At 39.2% G+C, this 25,513-nt stretch overlaps 1 protein-coding gene across 6 annotated transcripts in view; it reads right to left on the bottom strand.

The window, feature by feature from the left end:
• Positions 1–25,513, bottom strand: part of RGS7 (regulator of G protein signaling 7) — a 610,179-nt gene that overhangs the window by 162,176 nt on the left and 422,490 nt on the right. For all 6 annotated transcript variants that reach the window (XM_024235701.3, XM_054560931.2, XM_054560953.2 and 3 more), the window contains one exon: positions 4,369–4,475. In XM_024235701.3, the coding sequence (XP_024091469.1) occupies positions 4,369–4,475 (107 nt within the window). The remainder of the gene's footprint in view (positions 1–4,368; positions 4,476–25,513) is intronic.

Genomic DNA, 25,513 nt, shown 5'->3' with positions numbered 1-25,513 from the left:
AGTAAAATAAAGAAGGTTACTAATAGTAGTTTTGTGAACATGAGAACAAAATCATCGTAGGAATTCTGAAGAAAGATAAAAAGACTGAACTGCTACACAAAAGAGGATAGTAAGACTTTATATGGGTCACCCTCATCACCCCAATCTCACTTGACTCCATGGGAGATGAGGCTTTGAGAATTCGATTTCTTAAAAATAAAATTGAATCAGGATTCTAGGATAGCCCTAGGGGGACAAAGTAGTTAAAACTTTGCTTTCATGTAGGGTGTCACTTTTTTTTTTTTTTTTTTTTGAGACAGAGTCTCACTCTGTTGCCCAGGCTGGAGTGCAGTGGTGCGGTCTCAGCTCACTGCAAGCTCCGCCTCCCGGGTTCACACCATTCTCCTGCCTCAGCCTCCCAAGTAGCTGGGACTACAGGCGCCCGCCACTGCACCCGGCTAAGTTTTTGTATTTTTAGTAGAGACGGGGTTTCACCATGTTAGCCAGGATGGTCTCAATCTCCTGACCTTGTGATCTGCCCGCCTCGGCCTCCCAAAGTGCTAGGATTACAGGTGTGAGCCACTGTGCCCGGCCTAAAAATGATTTTCTGATGTGCTATCTATTTCCTAGGTTTCATAAGAGATATCTTTCTATAAGAGATATCTTTCTACTTTGGTATCTTTCTTTTTTTTTTTTTTTTTTTTTTTTGAGACGGAGTCTCGCTCTGTCACCCAGGCTGGAGTGCAGTGGCACCATCTAGGCTCACTGCAAGCTCCACCTCCCGGGTTCATGCTATTCTCCTGCCTCAGTCTCCCAAGTAGCAGGGACTACAGGCGCCCGCCACCACACCTGGCTAATTTTTTGTATTTTTAGCAGAGACGGGATTTCATCGTGTTAGCCAGGATGATCTCCATCTCCTGACCTCGTGATCTGCCCCCCTCGGCCTCCCAAAGTGCTGGGATTGCAGGTGTGAGCCACCGCGCCCAGCCGGTGTTACTTTTTGAGATGCTTCTTATGGAGTGCGCAGTTCCCTTTGGGTAGTTTCTATATTTTGGGGAGTATGTATGTGTATGTATAGGTGTGTGTGCAGGCATATCTATTTATCTAACCTTAAAATACCTATTCTACTCAGACCAGACATATACTTTTTTTTCCACAAAAGCAGAAAAAATATTCTCAACTGCATTCTTATATTTTTCTTCATTCTTCATCATTTACTTTAATGAGAATTTAATGACTGTAAAATTAAAGCATAATTTTTTATTGTGATATTATGTGGAAATGTCACTAAACCAATGTTCTTCACTAATATTGGAAAATTTTTTTCTAAGAAGTAATGTTTTGATTTGTAGTAAACAATAATATAAGAGAATAACAAACTCTTATAGTTTTTTGGAATTTAAATACATACTTTTATAGTTCTACCATACTTTAGGACATTTTAATGCATAAGTTTCTTGATTTTTCAATATTGGCTTCCTTAGCTAGGATGAAACTCATCCAAAACTGCTCAACTGTTGTTCAATAACTGTTGGAGCATATACTAATGTATTGAAAGTCACGAAAGAGAGCTACAGAATCTCATCAGATCTCATTTTCTATTAGCTAAGAGAGGATGATTAGACAATTGTGACTTTATGGTAAATTTTAAAAATCACATGATTAAGACATGTACTACAAATTTGAGACAAATATATAAACTGTCATGCCAATGAAATAAAGATTTCTGTTTGTCTCAAATTAATGCTTTGAAGACTCTTTAGATTATTTTATTATTATTATTTTGAGATGGAGTCTTGCTCTGTCACCCGGGCTGGAGTGCAGTGGCGCCATCTTGGCTCACTGCAACCTCCACCTCCTGGGTTCAAGCAATTCTCCTGCCTCAGCCTCCCAAGTAGCTGGGACTACAGGCACGCACCATCACACCCAGCTAATTTTTGTATTTTTAGTAGAGATGAGGTTTCACCATGTTGGTCAGGATGGTTTCAATCTCTTGACCTCATTATCCACCTGCCTCTGCCTCTCAAAGTGCTGGGATCACAGGGGTGAGCCACTGTGCCCAGCCTAGATTCTTAATGATGGTTAGATTCCCAATTATTCACTGGAGGATTTGTAAACACGGCATCCCAACTTTTCTACTTTAATTTATGATTTTAAAATATCCTTCCAAGGAGTTGAATTTCACTTCGGTGTAATAAAGAACTTTCACTGCTTGGAACCAACGTAAAAATAGAAGTAAAGACCCTGAATAATAATTTGTTTTCTATTATTAGAACTCTTCAAATATGGACTGGTTAATGACTTGGTAGACATTATAGTAGAAATTCAGTTACCTCTGAGTTTTCTGGTGTTTTTTAAAATCTTGATTTCAGAATTCTAATATTATTAGATTTATAAATGTGTTATATTTAGATACTATTTCAAATATGGATGTATCATTAAAATATGTAACATTTACTATTTAGCACTAATGTAATTTTAATGTGTATATGCATAGATAATGTTTATTTTATATCTGCCTATCTATCTCAGCACACTGAACTTGACAACTCTCTGTCTATCCCTAGTGGTTACATAATTCATATGTCATTTGTACCCATTCCCTTGCTTTGTTCTAAAGCTCTTTTAAAAATTCTCTCCTTTTCTCCTGTGTGTATGGTGATCCCTTCCTTCACATGGCTTTTTTTTTTTTTTTTTTTTTTTTTTTTTTTTTTTTTGAGACAGAGTCTCGCTCTGTCACCCAGGCTGGAGTGCAGTGGCACAGTCTCGGCTCACTGCAACCTCCACCTCCCGGGTTCAAGCGATTCTCCTGCCTCAGCCTACTGAGTAGCTGGGATTACAGGCACATGACACCATGCCCAGCTAATTTTTTTTTTTTTTTAGTACAGATGGGGTTTCACCATGTTGGCCAGGCTGCTCTCAAACTCCTAACCTCAAGTGATAGCCCGCCCTGGCCTCCCAAAGTGCTGGGATTACAGGCATGAGCCACTGTGCCCGGCCTCATGTGCCAGTTTAGACCCATGAGCATGACTAAGACATGTAAACCTTGTCTGTCTTCTACTTTTTTTCTGGGAAGAGAGATTTCTTTAAAAAAATCAGGAAGCATTAGTCACATAAAAACAATTTATTTGCTGATCACCAATAATTCCTAGTTATTAAAAATTTAACCTTGGGACCAGAAATTACTTTAATAATATGCTATTTTAAGCTGCCGTTAGTGTAAGTTTTGCTGTATAAAGAATAAAGCTCCATTAATGTAAAGCTTTTGTAAGTTAAGTAATTTAGCTAAGCGCTTGAATACTTAGGTCAGTATCACAGTTTCAGGATACAGCTTTATTTCCTCCTAGCTCTTAAGTCCAAAACTGTCCTACGATTATTTGCCTTGGAAGAAATGAGTCCAAGGAAGGGGCAGGGAGACTGTTCTATGAGGACAATAATCTTTAAAATGATTTTTTAAAGCAAATGATTAAAGTGATTTTTAAAGCATATTTCCTCTTTGTTCTCAGTTTTCCCAAACAAATTTTAGGCACTCTGATTACTGTTCAGTCATTTATATAGACATAGAGCATTTAATAATACTTAGAACAAGTGAGAAGAAGGCTCCGAAGTCTGAAAGTTGGACTATGGGGAGAACCTCTTGGAAATGGGTTAGAGTTTGACATTGGCATTTTATGTGCCTTAATTTTACAGGCTAGAATCTGCTAGTCAGTTATTAATGAGCCATAATGTCTACTGAAATGTAGAATATACTTTAGGTAAATCAATGTGAACTCAAGTGTCAAATATACTTACAATGACTGAAATTAGAGTCCACAACCATTGCCAGAAAGAATAATAGCATCTGTGTCATTTGCAAATGACCTAGAATGACTCTTATCAGTTTGCAAGTTATCTGAGGTGTCCTGTTGCAGTTGAGTGCACACACACAATATATCATCATGTCTGTCTTCACAGATTTGTAGACGAGCCTCGGATGCTGAGAGTTTATTAATTAGCTGAATCCTATCTGGAGCTTCAAGCATTCCTGTTAAAATTTACTTGGGCTGACGATGGTCTGGATCACAGGCAAGGGTCAGACAGAGGAAGACTCTCCGGTCCTCCCGAATGCCATTAAGTCACTTTCTGAATTTCCCTTAAGCTTTTCATATAAAATAGAACTTCAATCATCACACAATTTAGCTTTCACACATCATCTTGACTAAGCATACTTTATCTTTCTCTGTGTTTATTGCTTTTTATGTCTAGTTTAACGTTAATCAGTTTCTAACTAGCCTTAAGTCAAAGTAAAATAAGTCATAGTTTTTAAAAGTTCTGTTCAAAAGAAATCTAACTAACAAATGAAATGTGGGCTTCTAGTTTACTGTGAAAGAACATTTCTAATAAACTTACTTGAAACCGGTAAAAGGTGCCATCATCCTTGAGTGTGAGGACATGATCTGAGATTGGAAAGAAGTAGCCATGGGCAGCCATTAACGTTCCCAAATGGAGCGCCTCCACTGTTTTATGAAAACAAACAAAGAACATAAAAAAGCCTTTTAAATGTATTCATTTATAGGAATGTAACGTTTTTGTGTGGTTCCTTTTGTCAGATACAGTAAGTTCCTCTTCAAAGATTTAATTTCTGACTTCCTTGTTCTTTGTTCTCGAGATCAACTTCCTTGTCGCTTCTCCTAAGCTACCTGCTCTGTGAACAACTTCTCCTACCAGTTCCAGTCTGTAACTCACATCTCTTCCTTATTTGGAAACAGTCCTCCTTTACTCCTGGCTACCCATTCTGTAAACTGCCCCTCCCATTGAAACAGGTCTTCCCGCCAAAACTACGCTTCCTGCCTTTGCCGTGCCCTGACGTGCCCAAACATGCCTTGTACTGAAACGGACAGCCTCTCCCTTCCCACCTAGTTAGCCATATTCAATTTTAAACAGTAGCCAATCGGGTCAGTTTAGATTGTGTGGTACGACTCCAGCCAATGGGGACAGGACACAGAAGCAGGGACTAATAGCATTAGGGATAAAAACCCCTTCCCTCCTTTGTTCAGTGTGCTCTCGCAGTGGCCAGAAGTGCGAGTGGCACCCTTCTGCAGAAGTAAATTTGCCTGGCTGAGAAATCCTTTGTTTGAGTGCTCGTTTTCCTTGCGACTCTGAGCTCTTGTTTCTAACACTTTAGAGTACATTCTTGGCATTCTGAAAACCTGGCTTTGTGGTTTTTCTTCTTTGTTCAGCTCTTTCTCACAAGATACTAAGATGGTTCTAGTTCCTGGTAGCAATTGCCATGACCAACCTCATCCCATGACAACCAGTCCATGAGAGGATAAAGTTAAGAAACGTTAAAATGGGAAGGCTCTTCTGAATCTGTAGAGTATGTCTCCCTCATTTTATAGACATGTGTTGGCCCATGTGTTAATGTTCTCTCACAGGCAGTTGCATTTGGCGTTTATATAGCACTTTAAACTTTTAAAAGTTTTCACTTGCATCACCTCATTCTCCATATCATAGCTATCTAGTACCATCAGTAATGTTTCTAATGATATGGACCATTATTTTGTGATGCTATGAGGGAATGTTAAGGCATCAAGGACCATGTACGCTGCACTATTGAATCTACAGACTGGTGATTGTAAAGACTGTTCTAGCTTTTACTATTCTATACAGTGTTCTAAATATGGAGTAAGAAGAGATTTATTGGACAATGGAAACATATAGTCTGAAACTAAGGCTGTAATACTCATACTGTCTATAGCTGCCAACAATTTCTCCCAACAAAAGGGTTAATAAAATTTGGTCAATAGTTATTACTGCATTTGTGCAGAGATGACATAAAGTTTTCTAACTTAAAGGCTAGAAAATATGAAATTATGCAAAATAGTTTTCTACCCCAACAAAAAAATCTACATACAGTTGTCCCTTGGTATCCTCAGGGGATTGGTTTGAGGACCCGCACAGATACCAAACATCAAGGATGCTCAAGTTCCCCAGTTTGCCCTCCCACATCTGTGGATTTTTGATCATGGGTGGTTGAATCCACAGATGTCGAAGTCATAAATAGAGAGGGCCTACTGTATGTAGAAAATACCAAAAAAGTTAGATTTATTTATCTGTTTATGTATCTTTATGTATAATTCATTTATAAATTTATTTCTGTTTCTTAGTCAAGAAGCTAGGATTCTTACAGCAGTTCCAGGACAACATGGATCTATCTATATCTCCAGCCATCAACTATGGGCAGCTTTTACACCTCAGTAAGAACTGAGTAACTAAGCAGCTAGCTATGGTACAGCAAAGCATAAGAATCCCATCCTTTTACCCCTCACACCTACATAAATAAACAATTTGTTGTTAAATATTTATCTGTTGTGGGGTACTATGATGCCCCTTGAAATTGTTATCTAGCATTTTGCAAACATTTCGATTGATAACTTCTACCTCTGATCTCTCCCTGCATTGTTCTTGCTGATAATAAAGAACAACTGCCAATTATTCTTCATTCTTTGCCCTGGCTTTGGAAGACTGTTACTAAGTGCTCCAGCCATCATCTCCAAACTCCCAGTCAAGTCTCTCTGTATAGAATGTTGTTTTCTGTACAGATGAGCATTTTTTTTTCATCAATTTTGTGCGTGTGTGTGTGTGTGTGTATTTCCATCATTTCAACATCTTTTCAGTTCAAAGTCAAGACCTTCTCAAAGCATGCATTGCTCATAGCAACATGCCTACCTATCCTAGTTAAAACTTTAGTGCCAGGGTGTCATTGTGGAAAGAACAGGAACTTTGGAGACACCCACTGTCTTCTGTTACTTTCATTCTCTGTGCCTCCCCCATCTATTAATAAAGGTCATAAACGTACCTGGCAGGATTGATGTGAGAATGACATAAGCACACTCGTAATGAAATTGGAATCACACTTCCAGCCTAGTAGATACTCTGTATATGGTAGCTACCGTGCTTCATTATTTACACACAAAATAATTTTTACTTTTCTACAAACCACCTTCAGAGAATCTACTTCCATACATTTGCCTTCTACTAAGTTGAGTGAATATTTCCAACACACAAAAAAATAAATGTTTGAAGTGATAGATATGTTAATTATTCTGATTTGATCATTGCACATTTCATGTATTGAAATATTACTCTGCACCCTATAAATATGTAACAAAAGTTTTAAAAAGCTAGGCTGAGTAAGGGAACCTGACAGTCCTAAGCAGCCATGTTCATCAACATCATCTTATTCTCTTTTTTTTTTGACTGTCTGTAAAATTAAAATGGTAAGAGGATGTATAAAGATAGTTGGCCCGTAACAAATGAGCAGGTGCTTATAGTCCTGGCTAAATTCTGAGTCCCTAAGTACCCCTGTGGACGAGTGAAGAACATGCCATCCCAAAATACCCCAGATTGTTTCAAGTTGAAAACACTGGAGAAATTGTAATTTCAGAAAGGGCTAGCTGGCCTATTTCTTCCTATATGCAGCAAGCCATAAAGATTCCTCTGGGAGGAGTATCTTCCCTCTGCCAGGGCAAGAAAATAGCTCTTATCACCAGAGACTGGAAGTTGGGGCCTGCAATGAACCTAATAAAGGGCTGGGTGCAGTGGCTCATGCCTGTAATCCCAGCACTTTGGGAGGCCGAGGCGGATGGATCACTTGAGGCCAGGAGTTCAAGACCACCCTGGCCAAAGCTGGCGAACCCCGTCTCTACTAAAAAAAATAAAAATAAAAAAATTAGCTGGTCATGGTGGGGGGGCACCTGTAATCCCAGCTACTTGGGAGGCTGAGGCACGAGAACCACTTGAATTCGGGAGGTGGAGGTTGTAGTTAGCAGAGATCACACCACTGCACTCCAGCCTGAGCGACAGAGCAACACTCTATCTCAAAAAATTAAATTAAATTAAATTAAATTAAGAAATAAACTTAATCAAGTAACCCCTACTTTCCACTAGTTTTATGCCCCCCATGTATTCCCTAGTGATTCTGCTAGAAAATTCATTGCCTTCAGCCAGATTTTCTTTGTTCTGTCATTTTTTTCTTAAATTTATTATTGTTTGTCTAAAAAGTATAGAAGTGTCTTACTTTGGCCATTTCTTCAGACTTCACTCTCTTGTGAAGATCCCCATGTACATGTAAAACTAATAAAATGTGTATGATTTTCTCTATTAATCTGCCTGGTATCCATTTGGTCTGCAGATCCACAGAAGAGCTTAGGGTGGTTGCAGATGATCTCTGACTTCCTTACACCTGTCAGGGAATATAGGGTGGGGCAACATGTAACATCCTTTGCAGGTGGCCCATCTGTCTTCGTATAGCCATCTTTATTATTTTAGTCCCAGCAGTCTGTGGCCTGGGAAGATAGTGTTAGCACACTTTCCCGGAAGAAAAATTAAGTTATGGCACATAAGGAAATCTGTGGAGTATAGATACAAGAAGGGAAAACTGAGATGTCCAGGAAGATAGACAGTAAGAGGAGCTTCTGAGTTCTAAGCATAGGAAAGAGTGTGACTAAAACCAAGCCAAGGAACAACAAAAAGCAATTGGGTGTTAAAGTGTTGATGAGGATTAGAAAAATAGAGTGAAAGTAAATATAGGGATGCTACAAAAAAGAAAAACAGAAGTGAATGATCATAAGACTATTCTTGGCTCCTGCATCTCATTAACTACTAATTTACAAGTTATATACTTATAGAGTGCAAAGTGCATGTTGGCAGGTTCTTCTTCATGTAATACTACCATAATTAGTCATTAATAAATGCTTGCAAATGAGAATGAGTGAATCAGTAAAATTCTCCTTCCTTTTTTGAGGTACAATATTTTCATTTGATTTGATCATATGCATTCTCATTTTACTTCTCTTCCGAGTGATACTTATGTTCCATAATTTTACAATTGAGGAAAATTTGTTTTGATACTTTTGCATCATGTCATGAATTTAGTAGAAATATACTGGTGGTGATACAGGTAAGAACTAGATTTAATTTCTATGTGAGTCACACACATTTCATATGTCAAGGTGAAACCAACCTTTTGACTTAATAGTTAAGAGGATTGATCTTCTAACAATGCTTACAAATGGTTTTAAGATTTTTGGTCCAATAGTAATCTAGAGGTACTGAAATAATAATAGACATTTTGTGTTCATTACAGGATCTCCAGAAAATATAGCTCCAGAGCAGGATAAATGCCTAGATGAAAAATCAGAAAGTTGGGGTGAATTTTTTTGCTTCATTTAGGATGACAAGTTTAGCACTCAGCATACCCACGGCAAAAGTAGCAAGTGAATCAATATTTGCTGAATCAATGAACAAGGACATTTATGGGTAAATGACACACCAAGAATATTAAAAACCTAACACTGCATAGAAAAACACCAGACTAATTATTGTGTGTTATAAGCTGTTGAGGTGGGGCTATTGTAGCTATTTTGTTGTGAGAAAAGATAAGAGTGATATTAACAAGATAAATGCCAGTAAGAGTGGACTTGTGGCAGTATTCTCAAGATAGACTTGTTTATTGTTAGGGACAAACATGGCGCCACACTTCCCTGTGGTTCCACTGCTCCTAAATCTTAGCACCATCTTAATCTAGTAAGAATCCGTAAGACCGCTGACAATCTTGGAACAAAGTGTTGAAAGAGTTTAATGAGTAATCTATCAAAATCACTCTCCCAATAACGGCACACCAGATGGCTCAGCAGCATCACGCTTCACGGCAAAATAATCGCTAATTAATCTTCTCGTACGTGTGTTATTCTCTTCACCCACACAGCTAAAGTTCAACAATAAACCTACTAAAAAATTCCAGTTTATTTTTTTGTTTGGATATTCAAGCCATGAGCAAACTGAGAAACAAAAATCAATCTCCAAACACCTCTGATGTGAACAGCCTAGAACAGCTTTGATACCAACATAGGATGATTTCACCCCAAACTCTAAAGGAATGGTATTATCAACATCCTCTGATAGCGAAGAGAATTCTCCACAGCATAATTTGCTTTTGACCACAACGACTTCAAAAAGTTAACAGGACGAAAACCACAGCATAAAAGAGGCTTGTGGAACTCCAGTGGTGCAATCGGTTAGCTCACGGTGCTTATAAAAGAGGCTTGAGTACTTGAGTGTAAAGTACTCTATATTTACAATGTAATTTTAAAACTCAGTAATATTTTTCTTACCCAGAGGCTCAACTTCTTGCAGCCTCCTCTTCTTTTAAATACAGCGCATAATTTTGAAATGATTAATAAAATGCCTCTGAGTCAAGAAAATAAAAACTTCACTGAATCCTGTATTTTTATCACTATCATGTTATTTACTCTTATTTATGTGCATGTATTAAAATTTTTTCATTTCCAACACAGTATAAGTATGATTAGTGTGTGGGGAGAAATATTTTAAAAGAAAATCTAAGAAGAAAAAAGATGGCAGCTGATTATATTAAGGAAACAGAGATGCTAAAATGAAGACAAAGGTAAGTTACTTAATGATAAAATAACAGGCATTCATCAGGACAATTCTGAGCCATAAAAAGAAGATATGTTAGACTTGTTATTTTCTGTTTAAGAAGACATGGAAGTGGTCATTTTAGAAACCCTTCAAAATATTATGCTTTATTTTTTAGAACTGGCATTTGGAAAGGTAAGATTAGTCATGTAGAAAAATCTCATACGCGGAACATTTTATTCTCCGACAAAACCAAGTAAAAATGGACTATTACCATATTTAGAAATTTCTGAAGTAAGTTTATTTTCTCAACAGTAGGAGTTAGTAAAAGAAGTATCTGGGCTTTCATCTTTTTTAAAAAAACATCATTTGCATGTAAGAAAAATCAAGTGCCACTTTCTCAACAGCAATCATAATTCGGGATAGAGAAGTGAATAATAAGGTGACATAGAATAGATAAGCTAAAAGAGATTCTATTTGGGAGAAATAAAAACAGAATCATTATTTATATCGACATTGAGGAATGCAATAGGAAATTAATATAAGTAAATGCTATTTCCAAAAAAGGAGCAGAGTACAAAGGCTATGCCAGCCCCCTGCCTAGGTTCACATCCCGGGTCCCTCATTTGCAGGCTGTGTGACCTGAGCAAGAGACTTGGATTCTCTGGGCCTTGGTGTCCTCATCTGTACTCATCTGTAAGAAGTTGACAAAATACTAATGCCAAAGATTAGTGGTAAGGATCCATTGAGATAACATGCACAATGCACTTAAAACACAGTCTGCCACACAGACATGCTCCTGAGATGAGAGTTATTATCAGTTGATACTTCTGAAGTGTCATATTGAGGAGCACTTAATCTAGTTTAAGGGGCGATGGGAAACATGAGTAGCTAGTGTTGCTCTGGGCTTCCCAGTCATGTTAAACACTTCCAATTCAACTGTATTTTAAACACCCCAGGTGATCAAACCAGAGTCTTTTGTGTGCTGAAATATGCCTATGTTTTTCCCTACAGCAAAGAACACTAACAAAATCCCAAAAAGAAATTAGAGAAAAACTTATTATATTTCACGGGGATAGCCACAGATTTCCAAAGGCAGCATGCTCCGCACACTAGGTTTACAAAACCATACTGTGAATACCAGATGCCAATGAGAGACCTGCCTGCTTTAGAGGAGGACTGATGTGAGGACACCCTGAACCTGACAGTAGAAGAATAACAGGGACAGAGAGAGCACGGGGACAGCAATCAGAATGGGAGATGAATTCTTAGGGAAGCATAATATTTGCCTAGGACTAAAAAAAAGAAAATCGACATTAAAATAATAAAGCAATTGGCAGTGAGAGCAACAGATAATCATAAGTCAACGATCTTTTTTACATACACAGAGTAGACCAGTCTAGCTGCCTAATGGCAGTTATGACACCTTAGGCATTCTGCATAGATGAAAAATCATGCTGAAATTTGAAAAAAATGATCCATGTAATACTGGTGTGAATAACTGGTTTCAGATCTACATTATACAGCCTATATGATATTAGCATGTTCATTCCCCAGATTTAGATAGATAGTTCCATCAGCCAATCCTTTAACAAGATTCTATTATATGTGTATATATATATATGGGTTACATGCATAGAATAGTATTCAGATGAGATAAAAATCATGCTTACTTCATCTAAGTACAGTGTGAGGAAACCATCACAATTGCAAGAGCCAGGGCAATAATAAATTACAGTGGAAAACAACATTCCATCTAAAATTCAGTATACATTCTGCAAAATTTCCATTAGTTAATCTGGCTGAATGAGCTGGAAGAAAGTAGGGCACTGAATTAACTTTTTAATAGGCAGAGGAGTTTCTACAGCATGTAGTTCTTCAAACCAGAGGGAGCACACACTGCCAAACAAGCACATGTGGAAATCATGGGAAAAAAAAGGCTCAACTGCAAGTCATGAGGCTTAAATTCTAATCCTAGTGTCTGTAACTGCATGTCAGGAGTAAGTCACTTCCTTTCTTTTGTTCTGAGATGGAGTCTCACTTTGTCACCAGTCTGGAGTGCAGTGGCGCGATCTCGGCTCACTGCAACCTCCGGCTTCCAAGTTCAAGCGATTCTCCTGCCTCGGCCTCTCAAGTAGATGGGACTACAGGCATGCGCCACCACACCTGGCTAATTTTTGTATTTTAGTAGAGACAGGGTTTCACCATGTTGGGTAGGATGGTCTCTATCTCTTGACCTCGTGATCTGCCTGCTTCGGCCTCCCAAAGTGTTGGGATTACAGGCGTGTGCCACCGCGTCCAGCCAAGTCACTTCCTTTCTTAGAGCTGGCATCTGTAAATGCAGCCGGGATCACTAAAGACTTTTTAGTTCTGAGTCCATGACAAGATGTGCAGTCAAAACACTAGCTAGGAGTTGTGGCAGAGTAGCCGCCATCCTTATTTTTGCCTCCTTGTGTCAAAGGGAAATGGATTTTTCTTTATTTCTCAGACATTCTTGCCATTTCCCATGTCCCAATACTCTAACACGAAAGAGAAAAATAGCCCAAAATGAAATATAAAAGCTGACTTTAATTTCAGTTGCTTATAACTCAATCCTGATGATTCTCAAGGGCTGCTATAGTATAGAGTTTTGTGTACACAGAGCAAATGAATGCTTATTCCAAATAGGAACTGGTTTTATGTGTGTGTTCTATTTACACATTTCCAAAAACTAGTTGTAAAAATGCACACATGCCTTGGGATTAGCCAATAACACATCCCACGTGCCAAAATAACCTGAATGCATTTTGTTTGAAAATCAATTATCACTCCCAAGGAATAAGCAATATAGTCTTCTCATAATACCTGCTAATGGTATCTCTTTTAAAAATCACTATTCCTTAATATTTGAACCATAATGAATGATAAGTCTAATTTCAAAGCCACAGCCTTGGTCACTGAAACAGTCACAGTTTTTATGAAATTTCAAAACAAAATCAGATGGAACGCACTTTGATCTGTATTTTGCAGAAACAAATGCTTGAATTGAGAAAAGCGTGTAGGACATCAGGACTGATGTTTGCAACTTTTGAATAATCTTTACAGCAAAGTATCATTTTAAAAATCCTAGTTTACATAAGCACATGTATTTATCAATTTTTATTTTTAAAATCTCTGTGTGTATATGTTGGTGTATGAGTTTTAGTAATTAAAATAATCTGAAAATAAGAATTTTAGGTTTTAGAATACCTAAAATCTAATACACAAGCTTTCCATGAACCTACTGGATAGAGATCATCTTTCTCAAAATTAGTTTGGAAACTAGATATGGGTAAATTTGTTAAATAAGATGTATTAAAACATTTTTTCTGTTTGCTGTTTTAAAACCAGCACAGTCTTTCATAAACAATTTGATTGTAATTTTAAATATCACAATTAAAATTATAACTACTGCCTAACAATAACAATGAGGCAGGTTCAGAATCCATAATGAGTAAATTCAGATGAGTTATTAAAAGTATTAACAACTCCCCTCAAAAATCCCCCCCTCTTTTCTTCACCATTCTGCTTGCCAATTTCACTATTTTGTGTAATGAGCCAGAATTTAAACATCAGATGTTTTTAAAGAATTAAAATCAGGCTGGGCATGGTGGCTCACACCTGTAATCCCAGCATTTTGGGAGGTCAAACTGAGAGGATTGCTTGAGACTAGGAGTTCGAGACCAGCCTGGACATCATAGTGAGACCCCATCTCTACAAAAAGTTTCTCAAAAAATTAGCAGGGCATGGTGGTGCACGCCTGTCGTCCCAGGTACTTGGGAGGCTGAGGTGGGAGAATTGCTTGAGCCCAGGAATTTGAGGTTGCCGTTAGCCATGATCATGCCACTGCACTGGGTGACAGAGTAAGACAAAAATTAAAAAAGAATTAAAATCAATTAGCTTCTAAGAAAATATGGTTTCATAAGGTTCTTTTAATAAAGTACATAGACAGCTTTATTTCCAGAATTCAAAGAAATTCTAGGGGAGGTGGGGGACTGGGGCAGGCTGGTCAATGGGTACAAAATTACACTTAGGCAGGAAGAATAAATTTTGGTGCTCTATTACACAGTAGGGTGACTATAGCAAATAACAATGTAGTGTATATTTCAGGATAGCTAGAAGAGGAGATTTTGAATGCCGTTACCACAAGGACATGATAAATGTTTAAAGTGATGGATATGGTAATTGCCCTGATTTGTTCATTATATTATATATACATGCATTGAAACATCACATCATACCTTATAAATATATACAACTATAAGGTGCCAATTATAAATAAGAAAAGAAATTCTAGATGCTGTAGGTAATATTAACGAGAAGAAATGTCTGGAGCCTCAGTGGATCAGTAATCTTGGTGGACAACACACACATGCCCCCTGGTGGAAGGAGTACTGCATTATATGGGGCAATGGTTATGAGCCTGGCCTTTGAGCCAGACTGCCCTGGCCCCGCTGCATCTTAGCAGTTCTTTAGTCTTCAAAATTCAAATTTTTACCATTTTCATTATGTAATAAGCTTTCCTATAAATGTGATTATCATTCTTAGAACACGTATGTTCAGACTGGCTTCTCTCCTAAATTCGTGTATGGTATTTTGAACAGCCTTTGTGACATCTCCACGTGAATATTGAATAAACATCTCAAATTCATCATGTCAAAATTGAATTGTTGGCTTTCATCTGAAACCCACTCTTCTCGCAGTCCTTCTCATCTGAGTTAATATCAGTGACTTTCATTCCACTGCTTGGACCAAAGCTTGGATCGTCTTTGATGTCTTTCTTCCATTCACCGACTCCAGTCCAGAAGCACATTCTGATGATCCTGTTTTGCTCTATGTTCTTAGAATCTGCCCACTTATCAGCCACCCACCTCCACCACCTCCACCACCCCAGTCCAACCTCATAGCATCCTGTGGCTGAGTCACTGCAACAACATTCAAACTAATTTCATTCACACTTTGCCCTTTGCTATGATGATTATCTTAAAACATACATCAGATCGTGTCGCTCTTATGCAAGCCCTCAACAATTTCCCCTATTTCTCAGGGTAGAAATAAAATTCCTTGTCATAGGCTTTACAAGATCTTATATGATCTGGCCACCCCAGTTACTTCTCTGTCTCCCTTTCCTATTTCCTTGCCCATCTTTACACATCCTCCTCTAGTTCACAGACCTCCTTGTTGCTCCTCAAACATACCAAGCATGTGCAGGCCTTGGGCTTTGCTAGTCTCTCTGCCTGGAGTGCTCAGAACTCTTCCTCCAGAGAGCAGAACACCCCACTTCCTTCCTTCAGTTGGATTCTAGCCAAAGCCACTACATCAGAGACACCAGCCCTGACTACACTGGTGTAGAAGACCGCATATCTTTTAGTTGGCTTTCATAAAAACCATTTTTATTTAGTACTCATCACCACTTACCATATAACATATTTACCTATTTTTTATTGATTATTATCTTGTCTAGTGAATATTTTAAGCTCTAGGTAAGTATGGACATTTTTGTTGGTTTGCTTGGTTGGTTTTAGTGGTTTGTTTGCTTGATCTGCTCTCTGACCATGACTTAATTTCTGAGATATTGCAACCAACTAAAAAATATGAGAGTGGAAATGGATAAAAGGATCTTACATTATTTCATAGCACAAATTCTTAGAAATAAAATAGAGGAGCCAAAAGATGCACATATTTCTTAAGTGTTGCTATTTTATTTATTTTTTTTTTTTTTGAGATGGAGTCTGTGTCACCCAGGCTGGAGTACATTGGTGCGTTCTTGGCTCATTGCAACCTCCCCTCCCTGATTCAAGCGATTCTCTGGCCTCAGCAGCCTGAGTAGCTAGGATTACAGGCACGTATCACCAAGCCTGGCTAATTTTTGTAATTTTAGTAGAGACTGGCTTTCACCATGTTGGCCAGGCTGGTCTCAAACTCCTGACCTCAGGTGATCCGCCTGCCTCAGCCTCCCAAAGTGCTGGGATTACAGGTATGAACCACCATGCCCAGCCTATGTATGTCTATGTTATTTAAATGTAATATTGTTCCATCTCCAGATGGCATTATTAGCAATAATACATATATAGTATAATATACATATATATTATATACATAATTTAAATTCTCACCAAAAGGGTATAAATGTGTTGGTATCCCTGTAAAGTAGTTAACCACCTGGAATTATTATTTTTCTCATTCTTCATTTGCTGGGAAAAAATGGTATTTTGCTTTAATTTAACTGGAGTTATATTATATTGAATTTCAGCTAAAATGCAGTCTTTTAATACACACTGAGTGAAAGAAAAGACGTTTCAAGTTGACAGGGAAGGTTTCACAAAAGGGTAGGTTAGACTAGGAATGGAAGGATTTTAGACTGTTGGTCAAGAGGGAGGTCCTTCAATTTCTCCCCAATTCTCCTAAAAATGCTCTCTTTTCTTATTTTTTCACCCCTCAATTTTGATTTGTTTCCTAGGCTTATCTTACGTAATTAATTAATAAAAATGCATTCCCTTTTTATTTTTCAAATTCTTTGCTCCATTATTTACTTATACCAGGTTTTATTAATTTACCCTATTAGACTTCATTTCTTGAGCCATTCATCTGTCATCCATCCACTCATCTGCTATCCATTCATCCATCATCCATCCACCCATCTGCTGTCCATCTAACAGATAACTATTCACTGTCTGCTTGGTTTTAGGTGCTTAACTACAAGCCACAGATGTAAAAGTGAAGATGACACTCTCCTTCCCTCTACCCTCAAGAGACTCACAGTGCCGTGGAGTATCCTGTGCTTTAAAAAGCCAATGATGGGCCAGGTGTGGTGGCTCATGCCTGTAATCCCAGCATTTTGGGAGGCCAAGGTGGGCGGATCACCCGAGGTCAGGAGTTTGAGACAAGCCTGGCCAACATGGTGAAACCCCATCTGTACTAAAAATACAAAAATTAGCTGGGTGTGGTGGTGCATGCCTGTAGTACCAGCTGCTCAGGAGGCTGGGGCAGGAGAATGGCTCGGACCCAGGAGACAGAGGTTGCAGTGAGCTGAGATTGGGCCACTGCACTCCAGACTGGGTGACAGAACAAGACTCTGACTCAAAAAAAAAAAAAAAGCAAAAAAAAAAGCCAACAATAACTTCTGGTTTTAACTGAGACATTTAAAAAGCTTAGAAGCTGTCACTCTCATCCTTTCAACAAAAGAAAACTGAACAAGCTGAAACTCAACTATTTTTCCTGGACCATTCAGGGAAGTAAAGTTGTAGGACACACCTCCATTCCAAGATCTGCACAGACAGGCTCATCCAGAGACATCACCAAGATCTACTTACTTGGAGCAGAAGCTTTTGGATCCATAAACTGATAGAAACATGAAAATGGCTCTTCTGACAAAGAACTTGAGACTCAGTGTGAACTAGCTTGACAGTGAGGAACTCGAGGGGCTCATAGTGTTGGTGAGGAATGGGGCACATGCCTTCATGAGCTACATTTCCAGAAATCCCACCAGATTCTCATGGTGAAGATCCAAGAAAGATCCCTCACGGCTCTGGCAGAAGAGGGAAAAGTAATCATCGCGAAAAATGCCCAGAGCCCTCTCTATAACAAAGGCCTCTACCCCAAAGGAAAGACATTGTCAGACATTATTCTCACTAGGGAAAAGGCATTTCTCCAACTACAGTTCCCCTCTAGACTTTGTCTCTCACCGAAGGGAGGAATAAACGCAAACAACATTAACAGGGGCAGAGCTTCTACAAAATAGTTTGGGAAAGCTACAGCTGGGAAAGGAAGATAGTGATGGGAGACAGGGGATCTATACCTCTGGAGAACACTTGCAAAGGTCACAGCTGCAAGGGACAGACTCTGAAATGCTGAGATTTCATTGAAAAATTATATAATTCTCTCATTCCCTAACAACTATCCACCATATCTATAGGCTATGGTATAATAACAGATTACAGCTGAAAGAGCTGTTAAGACACAAACATTCTCTGAGGTGAAATACTTAGAGGAGCTCAAAATCACAGAAGAATAAAAATAAAAGCACTAGAGGAATTTGAAGCTTCTGTCATTTATAACCACAGCAAACATTAAGCACGGTCCAAGTACTAAACCATAAATTAGCACACTGAAGGCCTGAGTTCCCATTACCTAATACAAAATGTGCAGCTTTCTTTCCTTTCTCTCTCTCTCTTTTTTTCTTTTCTTTTTTTTTTTTTTTTGAGATGAGAATTTCACTTTGCTGTCCAGCTGGAGTGTAGTAGTGTGATCATGGCTCATTGCAGCCTCTACCTCCCAGGCTCAAGCAATCCTCCCAACTTAGCCTTTCGAGTAGCTGAGACCACAGGCACGTGCAACCACACCGGGCTAATTTTTTTTATTTGTGGAGATGGGGTCCCACCACATTGCCCAGTCTGGTCTTGAACTCCTGGGCTTAAGCTATCTGCCTGCCTTGGCCTACTAAAGTGCTGGGATTACAGACATGAGCCATCCTACCCGGCCATGTTCAGCTTTGAATGTAAAATTACAAGGCAGGCAAAAAAGTAAGAAAAACACAGTGTAAAGAGGCAAAACAATCATGAGAACCAAATTCGAATCTGACACAGAAATTGGAATTATCAGACAGGAAGTTTAAAGTAATTATAATTAATATGTTAGGGACTCTAATAGAAAAAGTGCAAAATGGAAGAGTAGATGAATAATGTAAGCAGAAAGATTCTAAGAAAGATAATTCTAAGAAAGACTCAAAATGAAATGTTAGAAATAATACTAAAAAAGAAATAAAGAATACCTTGCTGGGCTCATTAGCAGGCTACACAACTCTAAGGAAAGAATCAGTGAGCTTGAAGATTAGCCAATAGAAACCTCAAAAACTGAAATTGAGAGAGGAGCCAAGATGGCCGAATAGGAACAGCTCCGGTCTACAGCTCCCAGCGCGAGCGACGCAGAAGACGGGTGATTTCTGCATTTCCATCTGAGGTACCGTGTTCATCTCACTAGGGAGTGCCAGACAGTGGGCGCAGGTCAGTGGGTGAGTGCACCCTGCACCAGCCGAAGCAGGGGCGAGGCATTGCCTCACTCGGGAAGCCCAAGGGATCAGGGAGTTCCCTTTCCAGGGGTGACAGACGGCACCTGAAAAATCGGGCCACTCCCACCCGAATACTGTGCTTTTCCGACGGGCTTAGGAAACGGTGCCCCAGGAGAGTATAGCCCGCACCTGGCTCAGAGGGTTCTACGCCCACGGAGTCTCGCTGATTGCTAGCACAGCAGTCTGAGATCAAACAGCAAGTCGGCAGCGAAGCTGGGGGAGGGGCGCCCGCCATTGCCCAGGCTCACTTAGGTAAACAAAGCAGCCTGGAAGCTTGAACTGGGTGGAGCCCACCACAGCTCAAGGAGGCCTGCCTGCCTCTGTAGGCTCCACCTCTGGGGGCAGGGCACAGACAAACAAAAAGACAGCAGTAACCTCTGCAGACTTAAATGTCCCTGTCTGACAGCTTTGAGGAGAGCAGTGGTTCTCCCAGCACGCAGCTGGAGATCTGAGAACGGGCTGACTGCCTCCTCAAGTGGGTCCCTGACCCCTGACCCCCGAGCAGCCTAACTGGGAGGCACCCCCCAGCAGGGGCAGACTGATACCTCACACGGCCGGCCAGGTACTCCAACAGACCTGCAGCTGAGGGTCCTGTCTGTTAGAAGGAAAACTAACAGAAAGGACATCCACACCAAAAGCCCATCTGTACATCACCATCATCAAAGACCAAAAGTAGATAAAACCACAAAGAAGGGGAAAAAACAAAGCAGAAAAACTGGAAACTCTAAAAAGCAGAATACCTCTCCTCCTCCAAAGGAACGCAGTTCCTCACCAGCAACGGAACAAAGCTGGACGGAGAATGACTTTGACGAGCTGAGAGAAGAAGGCTTCAGACGATCAAATTACTCCGAGCTACGGGAGGATATTCAAACCAAAGGCAAGGAAGTTGAAAACTTTGAAAAAAATTTAGAAGAATGTATAACTAGAATAACCAATACCGAGAAGTGCTTAAAGGAGCTGATGGAGCTGAAAACCAAGGCTCGAGAACTACGTGAAGAATGCAGAAGCCTCAGGAGCCGATGCGATCAAATGGAAGAAAGGGTATCAGCCCTGGAAGATGAAATGAATGAAATGAAGCGAGAAGGGAAGTTTAGAGAAAAAAGAATAAAAAGAAACGAGCAAAGCCTCCAAGAAATGTGGGACTATGTGAAAAGACCAAATCTACGTCTGATTGGTGTACCTGAAAGTGACGGGGAGAATGGAAACAAGTTGGAAAACACTCTGCAGGATATTATCCAGGAGAACTTCCCCAATCTAGCAAGGCAGGCCAACATTCAGATTCAGGAAATACAGAGAACGCCACAAAGATACTCCTCGAGAAGAGCAACTCCAAGACACATAATTGTCAGATGCACCAAAGTTGAAATGAAGGAAAAAATGTTAAGGGCAGCCAGAGAGAAAGGTCGGGTTACCATCAAAGGGAAGCCCATCAGACTAACAGCGGATCTCTCGGCAGAAACCCTACAAGCCAGAAGAGAGTGGGGGCCAATATTCAACATTCTTAAAGAAAAGAATTTTCAACCCAGAATTTCATATCCTGCCAAACTAAGCTTCATAAGTGAAGGAGAAATAAAATACTTTACAGACAAGCAAATGCTGAGAGATTTTGTCACCACCAGGCCTGCCCTAAAAGAGCTCCTGAAGGAAGCGCTAAACATGGAAAGGCACAACCGGTACCAGCCACTGCAAAATCATACCAAAATGTAAAGACCATCGAGACGAGGAAGAGACTACATCAACTAACGAGCAAAATAACCAGCTAACATCATAATGACAGGATCAGATTCACAGATAACAATATTAACTTTAAATGTAAATGGACTAAATGCTCCAATTAAAAGACACAGACTGGCAAATTGGATAAAGAGTCAAGACTCATCAGTGTGCTGTATTCAGGAAACCCATCTCACGGGCAGAGACACACATAGGCTCAAAATAAAACGATGGAGGAAGATCTACCAAGCAAATGGAAAACAAAAAAAGGCAGGGGTTGCAATCCTAGTCTCTGATAAAACAGACTTTAAACCAACGAAGATCAAAAGAGACAAAGAAGGCCATTACGTAATGGTAAAGGGATTAATTCAACAAGAAGAGCTAACTATCCTAAATATATATGCACCCAATACAGGAGCACCCAGATTCATAAAGCAAGTCCTGACTGACCTACAAAGAGACTTAGACTCCCACACATTAATAATGGGAGACTTTAACACCCCACTGTCAACATTAGACAGATCAACGAAACAGAAAATCAACAAGGATACCCAGGAATTGAACTCAGCTCTGCACCAAGCGGACCTAATAGACATCTACAGAACTCTCCACCCCAAATCAACAGAATATACATTTTTTTCAGCACCACACCACACCTATTCCAAAATTGACCATATACTTGGAAGTAAAGCTCTCCTCAATAAATGTAAAAGAACAGAAATTATAACAAACTATCTCTCAGATCACAGTGCAATCAAGCTAAAACTCAGGATTAAGAATCTCACTCAAAACTCAACTACGTGGAAACTGAACAACCTGCTCCTGAATGACTACTGGGTACATAACGAAATGAAGGCAGAAATAAAGATGTTCTTTGAAACCAATGAGAACCAAGACACAACATACCAGAATCTCTGGGATGCATTCAAAGCAGTGTGTAGAGGGAAATTTATAGCACTAAATGCCCACAAGAGAAAGCAGGAAAGATCCAAAATTGACACCCTAACATCACAATTAAAAGAACTAGAAAAGCAAGAGCAAACACATTCAAAAGCTAGCAGAAGGCAAGAAATAACTAAAATCAGAGCAGAATTGAAGGAAATAGAGACACAAAAAACCCTTCAAAAAATAAATGAATCCAGGAGCTGGTTTTTTGAAAGGATCAACAAAATTGATAGACCGCTAGCAAGATTAATAAAGAAAAACAGAGAGAAGAATCAAATAGATGCAATAAAAAATGATAAAGGGGATATCACCACCGATCCCACAGAAATACAAACTACCATCAGAGAATATTACAAACACCTCTACGCAAATAAACTAGAAAATCTAGAAGAAATGGATAAATTCCTTGACACATACACCCTCCCAAGACTAAACCAGGAAGAAGTTGAATCTCTGAATAGACCAATAACAGGAGCTGAAATTGTGGCAATAATCAATAGCTTACCAACCAAAAAAAGTCCAGGACCAGATGGGTTCACAGCCGAATTCTACCAGAGGTACAAGGAGGAGCTGCTACCATTCCTTCTGAAACTATTCCAATCAATAGAAAAAGAGAGAATCCTCCCTAACTCATTTTATGAAGCCAGCATCATCCTGATACCAAAGCCTGGCAGAGACACAACAAAAAAAGAGAATTTTAGACCAATATCCTTGATGAACATTGATGCAAAAATCCTCAATAAAATACTGGCAAACAGAATCCAGCAGCACATCAAAAAGCTTATCCACCATGATCAAGTGGGCTTCATCCCTGGGATGCAAGGCTGGTTCAATATACGCAAATCAATAAATGTAATCCAGCATATAAACAGAACCAAAGTCAAAAACCACATGATTATCTCAATAGATGCAGAAAAGGCCTTTGACAAAATTCAACAACCCTTCATGCTAAAAACTCTCAATAAATTAGGTATTGATGGGTCGTATCTCAAAATAATAAGAGCTATTTATGACAAACCCACAGCCAATATCATACTGAATGGGCAAAAACTGGAAGCATTCCCTTTGAAAACTGGCACAAGACGGGGATGCCCTCTCTCACCACTTCTATTCAACATAGTGTTGGAAGTTCTGGCCAGGGCAATTAGGCAAGAGAAGGAAATAAAGGGTATTCAATTAGGAAAAGAGGAAGTCAAATTGTCCCTGTTTGCAGATGACATGATAGTATATCTAGAAAACCCCATTGTCTCAGCCCAAAATCTCCTTAAGCTGATAAGCAACTTCAGCAAAGTCTCAGGATACAAAATCAATGTACAAAAATCACAAGCATTCTTATACACCAATAACAGACAAACAGAGAGCCAAATCATGAGTGAACTCCCATTCACAATTGCTTCAAAGAGAATAAAATATCTAGGAATCCAACTTACAAGGGATGTGAAGGACCTCTTCAAGGAGAACTACAAACCACTGCTCAAGGAAATAAAAGAGGATACAAACAAATGGAAGAACATTCCATGCTCATGGGTAGGAAGAATCAATATCATGAAAATGGCCATCCTTCCCAAGGTAATTTACAGATTCAATGCCATCCCCATCAAGTTACCAATTACTTTCTTCACAGAATTGGAAAAAACTACTTTAAAGTTCATATGGAACCAAAAAAGAGCCCGCATCACCAAGTCAATCCTAAGCCAAAAGAACAAAGCTGGAGGCATCACGCTACCTGACTTCAAACTATACTACAAGGCTACAGTAACCAAAACAGCATGGTACTGGTACCAAAACAGAGATATAGATCAATGGAACAGAACAGAGCCGTCAGAAATAATGCCACATATCTACAACTATCTGATCTTTGACAAACCTGACAAAAACAAGAAATGGGGAAAGGATTCCCTATTTAATAAATGGTGCTGGGAAAACTGGCTAGCCATATGTAGAAAGCTGAAACTGGATCCCTTCCTTACACCTTATACAAAAATCAATTCAAGATGGATTAAAGACTTAAATGTTAGACCTAAAACCATAAAAGCCCTAGAAGAAAACCTAGGCAATACCATTCAGGACATAGGCATGGGCAAGGACTTCATGTCTAAAACACCAAAAGCAATGGCAACAAAAGCCAAAATTGACAAATGGGATCTAATTAAACTCAAGAGCTTCTGCACAGCAAAGGAAACTACCATCAGAGTGAACAGGCAACCTACAAAATGGGAGAAAATTTTCGCAACCTACTCATCTGACAAAGGGCTAATATCCAGAATCTACAATGAACTCCAACAAATTTACAAGAAAAAAACAAACAACCCCATCAAAAAGTGGGCAAAGGACATGAACAGACACTTCTCAAAAGAAGACATTTATGCAGCCAAAAAACACATGAAAAAATGCTCACCATCACTGGCCATCAGAGAAATGCAAATCAAAACCACAATGAGATACCATCTCACACCAGTTAGAATGGCAATCATTAAAAAGTCAGGAAACAACAGGTGCTGGAGAGGATGTGGAGAAATAGGAACACTTTTACACTGTTGGTGGGACTGTAAACTCGTTCAACCCTTGTGGAAGTCAGTGTGGCGATTCCTCAGGGATCTAGAACTAGAAATTCCATTTGACCCAGCCATCCCATTACTGGGTATATACCCAAAGGACTATAAATCATGCTGCTATAAAGACACATGCACACGTATGTTTATTGCGGCATTATTCACAATAGCAAAGACTTGGAACCAACCCAAATGTCCAACAATGATAGACTGGATTAAGAAAATGTGGCACATATACACCATGGAATATTATGCAGCCATAAAAAATGATGAGTTCACGTCCTTTGTAGGGACATGGATGAAATTGGAAATCATCATTCTCAGTAAACTATCGCAAGAACAAAAAACCAAACACCGCATATTCTCACTCATAGGTGGGAATTGAACAATGAAAACACATGGACACAGGAAGGGGAACATCACACTTCGGGGATTGTTGTGGGGTGGGGTGAGGGGGGAGAAATAAATAAAGAAAGAAAGAAAGAAGAAAAAAAAAGAAAAATAAAACAATTCACAAAGATAAAAAAAAACTGAAATTCAAAGAAAAAAATAATAAGGAAAACAAAAAGAACAACAACAACAAAGGCATCCAAAAACTGTGGGACAATATCTAAAAATGTAGCGTTAACATAATTGGAATACCAGGAGGAGAGCAAAGACAGTGCAGCAGAAGAAATATTGAAATGATAGTGGCTGAAGACTTTCCAAAATTAATAACAAATGCCACACCACACTCAGAGAGAAAGAAAAGTAAATAACAAAAAAACTAAATCTACACGTATCTTATTCTAACTGCAGAAAATCAAAGAAAATAATCTTG

This window comes from Pongo abelii, chromosome 1 (genome assembly GCF_028885655.2).
Source record: "Pongo abelii isolate AG06213 chromosome 1, NHGRI_mPonAbe1-v2.0_pri, whole genome shotgun sequence".
NCBI classification, from domain to species: domain Eukaryota; kingdom Metazoa; phylum Chordata; class Mammalia; order Primates; family Hominidae; genus Pongo; species Pongo abelii.
The sequence above is the reverse complement of the archived record's forward strand: the minus strand, read 5'-3'. Positions and strand labels throughout refer to the sequence as shown.